At 42.5% G+C, this 6,000-nt stretch overlaps 1 protein-coding gene across 1 annotated transcript in view; it reads right to left on the bottom strand.

Moving 5' to 3' along the window:
- Positions 1-5,014: 5,014 nt before the first annotated feature.
- Positions 5,015-6,000, bottom strand: part of mybbp1a (MYB binding protein (P160) 1a) — a 69,458-nt gene continuing 68,472 nt past the window's right edge. The window contains 2 exon segments of the mRNA XM_078422172.1: positions 5,015-5,324; positions 5,327-5,637. Coding sequence (XP_078278298.1) covers positions 5,254-5,324; positions 5,327-5,637 — 382 coding nt within the window. The 3' untranslated portion in view covers positions 5,015-5,253.

Raw genomic sequence — 6,000 nt, 5'->3', positions numbered from 1 at the left:
CACTCAAGGAAATCATCAAGAACTCTGCAGTGCAGGAGATGGTAACGCTGTTGCTTACAGAAATCCATGCATGGACTGAAATCCGTACACATGCCACCAGGTACAGTTCTGATCGTCAGTCATGTTATTAGATCCTCACCAACTTTAACGCTGTTCGAGCTGTACAAAATCAATGCATATATGGAAAGTGTAGAGCACAATTTACTGAGTCACAGGCACATTATGATTCCACATTCAGGAACTCAAAGCCTGACCAGTACGTCTCCCAAAATGGCAGGGAATAAACTAACGGTGTGTTCACAAGATAATCATCAGGATTAATGCACACATGCAGGCCCCTCTAATATATTTTATTTTATAAGGAATTTCAATCCCATTCCAAAGCAATCAACCTAAATCTGGCTTAAAACGCGCTGCAACTTTACTCCTCTTAATGTTTGTATTTTGAGGGCATGCTGTAACAGGAAGATTAGAAATGTACAATACCTGGCAAACAAGTGCCTAAATGTGGGGAGAACATTGTCCAATGCTGCCTCGACTAATTCTATGGAGATGTTTCTAAACTGATGCATTACATGCTGTAACTAAAAAGGCAGTGAACCACGCTGCCTGAGGTCATCTGTTGCCAGGTCATAATTGCCCTGGTCTTTCCTCGCCTCCAGTTCTGCCCAACTTTCAGTCTGAAAGGTCCCGACCTGAAACATCACCTTTATCCTCAGAGATGCTGCCTGCCCCAGTTGCTTCAGCTGATTACTAAAAAGGCAGGGTTCATTCTTCTGAGTGTAAGGAAGAAAGATCTGATGGAGCTGCTGAAAATCAATAAGAATTTTGATAGTACAAACTGGAATTATTTGCCCTGCAAGCAAGTCAGTAATCAGAGGACAAAGATTCAAAATAATGGGCAGCAATAAGGCCAAAATAGAGGTGAAGACTTGTCTATTCTCTTCGAACGTTATGTCCTGGCGTGTACTAACTGACAGGGTGGTTAAAAAGATGATTCAACACTGACTTTCAAAAGGGATTGGATAAATACTAGAAGAGAAGTTCACGTAACTATAAATAAAAAGTAGGAAATGTGGAAAATTGTATTGCTCTATCAAAGATCTGGCACAGGTACCAAGTCTCTCTCTATGCCATGGTATTTTAGAAATATGAATGTGGCACTGTTGGAGCTTGCCCGGGATACTTAAAAAAATACAAGCAGAAGATGTTTAGGCCATGAAGTTGATGGCTCTGTAGGCAACTGAATTGCACGTTAAATTACAAAACAGCAAGCTATCATGCTGTAATCCCCAAACACACATACAAATGATATTGAGAATCTTCTAAGAATGTATTGTGGAATTTATTGTGAACACCAACACACTTACCATTTGTCCAACTTCAGAAAATATTATAAGCATGTTTCAAAATGTTACAGGTGATTTTGGTCAAAAGCTGATAGTTTTTTAAAATTTTAAATCCCCAACTCATTATTTATTTGCAAACTTGGGCAACGTAGCACCATATGAGAAGCACCAGGAAGCGTCTGCACAGGCAGGATGTGTTTCTATAAATAGAAGTGGAGCACAGCCAGAACGCACGTCTGCAATCAAAGATCAATTATATACACACTATGGTTAGGAATGAACATGTTCCATTCTCAGTGCCCACAAGATCCCAAGCAACAGAGAGACCAGTTGGAAGACTTCTATCATCATGCACAAACCACCCCTCTTCCAGGGTACAATGAGTGTTCTCAGCTGTACCTTCTGCAGACGGCCTTAGCTCCAAAGTACTAACATTTCACCAGTTGTGCTAAAGCAAAATACTAGATGCTGGAAACTGGAAAGAAAGAGAAATTGCACAAAATACTCACCAGCGAGTCAGCATCTGTGGGGAAAGATAACATTATGATCAATGAACTTTCATCAGATCCATTAATGCAGTTAAAACTGCTGAGTATTTGCATCCCCAATGATGCACACCCCCATCTTCAATGAGTCCTGGCCATCACTGCCATCCCTCCTTTGATCCCTCTTTGTCTCCCCTATTAGACATTCCCATTGTTCTCTTTACTTTAAACATGTTTGTTTCCGATTTGTTTTCTCCAGTTTATCAATCTAAAACACACATCTGTTTCTCTCTACACCGAACTTACAATGCTTAGATTTGCTTTGCTTCTCGATGCCAAATGCAATGTTTTTTTATAAAAAGGACAAATTTTCATCATGACCTTTACATCATTAGCTCCCTCCTCAATTCTTTTGTAGGACTGAAAGACATAAGATTTAAGCATGGAGAATTCAGCCACTCAAAACATAACCGCTGTAAACTGGTGTGATCTGTACCCCACTCTCCGACTAGACACAACAAATGTATAAGCAGTGATCATGACCTTTTGTCAAAGGGATGTGTGAGACTATGACAAATACCACCAACACTGAGACTTGCATATGAGAAGTTTTTAAAGAGCGTAGAGAGAAGCGGACTCTGGTTTATGACTGCCACACACTTGAAATATTAACGGCATCAAAGCTATTCAGCAGGTAGAGATTGGCAAAGTCTTGACCTGAAACGTTGACTGTCTTTCAGCCTCCATAGATGCTGTTTGGCCTATTGAATTTCCCTAGTTTGTTTTTTGCTGCAATTAGGAGAGGCTCTGTCACCAGGACAGATATTCCACCGGCATAACAGCAGGAATGGGACAGGTGTAGTGGTGGAGGACGACGCAGGGATGGGAGGTGATGAAATCAATATGCAGCAAGGGAATAGCATATCTCAGATCAGAACAATCTCAATCGATAGCTATATGATAAATACATAGTTTAACTTCTTTCCATGCTCACATCCAGCACTAGCGAGCAGCTTTGTTCCTTTGCTACTTAATGGATAATTCAAAGGATTCGTGTATGTTGGCTGGGATCACATAACCCAGCCAAATAATAGTTGGGCTTAAACACTGAGCTTTATCAAGTTATTCAGAGCTTCATAACATTACCTACCCTCACCCATATAAACACTAAACAACAGAAGCCAGAGTTATTTCACCCCACTTCTAGCTGACAATGACCTTGTCACATACCATTAGCAGTCCATTACAGCACCGTATTCAAAATCAATTAGGCATTAAATCCAAGGGGACATTTAAGAAATAGACCAGGCAGACATACCAAATAAACAAGGTACTGTAGATGCTAGAATCTTGAGCAAAATAATTGCTGGAGCAATTCAGCAGATCAGGAAGCATCTGTGGAGGGAAACGGGCCAATGACTGAGTGTCCAGACCCAAAACATCTGTCTGTCCATGTCCCTCCACAGATGCTACCTGACCCCTTGGTTTTTTTTTTTTTGCAGACAGATAAACTATTATTGCTTGATAAAAACTAGGGTTGAAGTGAGAGGAGGCTTACATAGGGCAGGAGTACTTCACTGGGCATATAGGCCTATCTATGCCTGTACCATAACATTTAAGAAATCCTTAGCATTAAGGAGTCAGTTACGACTGAAGGTGACCAAGAACCACAGTGGTGAAGGTGTGGAATTCTCTGCCTCAGAAGGCAGTGGAGGCCAGTTCGTTGGATGCTTTCAAGAGAGAGCTGGATAGAGCTCTTAAGGATAGCGGAGTGAGGGGGTATGGGGAGAAGGCAGGAACGGGGTACTGATTGAGAGTGATCAGCCATGATCGCATTGAATGGCGGTGCTGGCTCGAAGGGCTGAATGGCCTACTCCTGCACCTATTGTCTATTGTCTATTGTCTACCCAGTTTCTGACTGACCGATCTGTCCTTTCTGATGGGAGCTGCATGCATTATTATCCCAGTATTTTCAGGGTGCAGTGATGCATTGGATCGAGACACAAACGTCAGACATCTCCCCAAAAACATTCTCCTTTCTGGACGTACTGAAAGCCGACCGTCTCCTCAGAATTCAGGTAGACCTGCAGCTGTTCCAAACGAGAGAGAAATACAACTGACATTGCTGACCCGCATCCCTGCACACGGGCACCACAGCCTGGGTTTCAGAACTTGAGTCCTTTATCAGATTTAAGCATACAATTAAATTTGACATTCTTCTGCTTTACTATTGTAAATAAAAATCAATTGCAGCTGCACACAAAGCAGAGGACAGTCATTTTGAGCCAATAACGACAGGGTTAATTAAAACCTCTAGGGGCCAGATACTAAGCCACTAGTTGCACTAGGATTGCAGGACAGTGTAGACAAAACTGAAATAGGTGATTGGTGCAGGGTTGGCCAGCAAGGCTAAATTCAGTAATATCGTAGAGCAGAAAGAATATGGAGAGGCTCAAGCATGCAGTGCAGATGCTTCTGATTTGGATAATTTCTGAATGAACATAACTGCAATATCTGTACATACAGATCTTTTATCTCATAAATTGCTGAAGATGGCTCCTACTTTGTTCAGCACCGCAGGCAAACAGTTTTAATGCAGAACCAGCCAACTCTGCTTGGTGTAATACTGGCAAAAGCATACCCATCTGCAGTCACGTACATTGAATGGAAATCAGCTTGTAAACTTCCAGGCCTCGGGAATGTGAAACAGAAAAGGACCATTACGCCCCTTGACACTGGGGCAGGAACGAGTAGTTCAGTCCCTGGAGTCCGCCTCACCGCAACAGGAGAGGCTGTCCAGTCCCTCAAGGCATGATTCCACCATCGCTTGACTGATTGGTATCTTACCTCCACCGAGCTGCTTTGCTCCTCATCCCTCAGTGTCCTCACATGCAACAGGGAGCAGACTAAGATAATGACCGCTGCTTTTATTTTAAGCAATTTTTTGGAGGGGGGGGGGGTATGATAAACACAGCCAGCTCTCCTGCCTACCTGGTTGAGACACACACTGTGTTTGAAATGATAATTAAAGGTAGAACACGACCAGCTAAGGCACAGCATAGAATTATAAAAAGGAATATACTTTAAATTTTGATTTGAAACATCATCGGACAAATGATGCAGAAACCTGCAGTTTTAAGAGCACTGTAAATATTAGATCACATTTTTGGACCATGGGGTTCAATGTTTAATAAAAATATTTAATTTGCATGTCGACTGTTACAAGTCCTTAGTAAGCAATATTCAAATTGAGGATCAATTAGAAAGCTATCTTCAGTCACCGGGTTCTCATGCCTCAGTTCCTGTAGTCCAGGTCTCAAGATCCATGGAGTCCTAGAAAGTCTGGAATCAAACTTTCCTCACTCTTCATTTATCTAGTTTTCAACAATTACGCTGCTGCTCTGCCTCCGGGTATTCTTTCATGTGTACACTCCACCTTCAATTGTTCCACAACCTAGTCGGTTGGACTTGCCCCCGTCAAGATTGTTTTGGACTTTTTAGCTGGGGGTTCCTGGGTCTTCTCCGTGTTACCGGCTGCATTTTTCTTTGGAAACTTCTTCCCTTTCCTCCGCCTCTTCTTTTTCTTTTTGCCCATTTTGTCACTTGCGGCTTTTGGAGCTTCATCAGATTTTCCATCAGGATTTTCTTTCTTAGTCTGCTCATTCTCCAGGGTTGGGATTTGCTTTTTCTTCCAGTTCTTCCGCCTCTTGGTTTCTGGGAGAAACCCCTTCTTTTTCTTAAGAGTTCCCGGCGCTGCTGCGGGACTCGGCAACTGCGCTTTGACCTTCACCTTCTGCGGTTTTCTGGTGGGAATGAAGAACAGGTTAGTCCAGCGGTCGAACGAGCTGCAGAGAATGGTACAAAAGCTTTATTGATGGTGCCACGCTCTGGGGTGTCAGGAGTGTGACGGGCATGGGTAAGTTTTAAAAGATGAAAAGCCCAGAAACTACCAAGCAACCAAGTCATTTCAGAAAAATAACATGCAACATAGTTCACGCAGACAAATGTACCGCACTGGAATGGTAGTAGTCTGGTCTATGTCCAAAGCCTAACTCCAATTCCAACAGATTGTGTCTCAGCTGTATATCAACTCACTTCATCTTTTTTCACTTTCATGTTCCTCTGCACCCTTGCCATACAAAACCTCAGCTTCAGTTCTAAAAATT

Source organism: Rhinoraja longicauda, chromosome 26 (assembly GCF_053455715.1).
Source record: "Rhinoraja longicauda isolate Sanriku21f chromosome 26, sRhiLon1.1, whole genome shotgun sequence".
NCBI lineage: Eukaryota > Metazoa > Chordata > Chondrichthyes > Rajiformes > Arhynchobatidae > Rhinoraja > Rhinoraja longicauda.
Note: the sequence above shows the minus strand (reverse complement) of the source record. Positions and strands in the feature narration are given on the sequence as shown.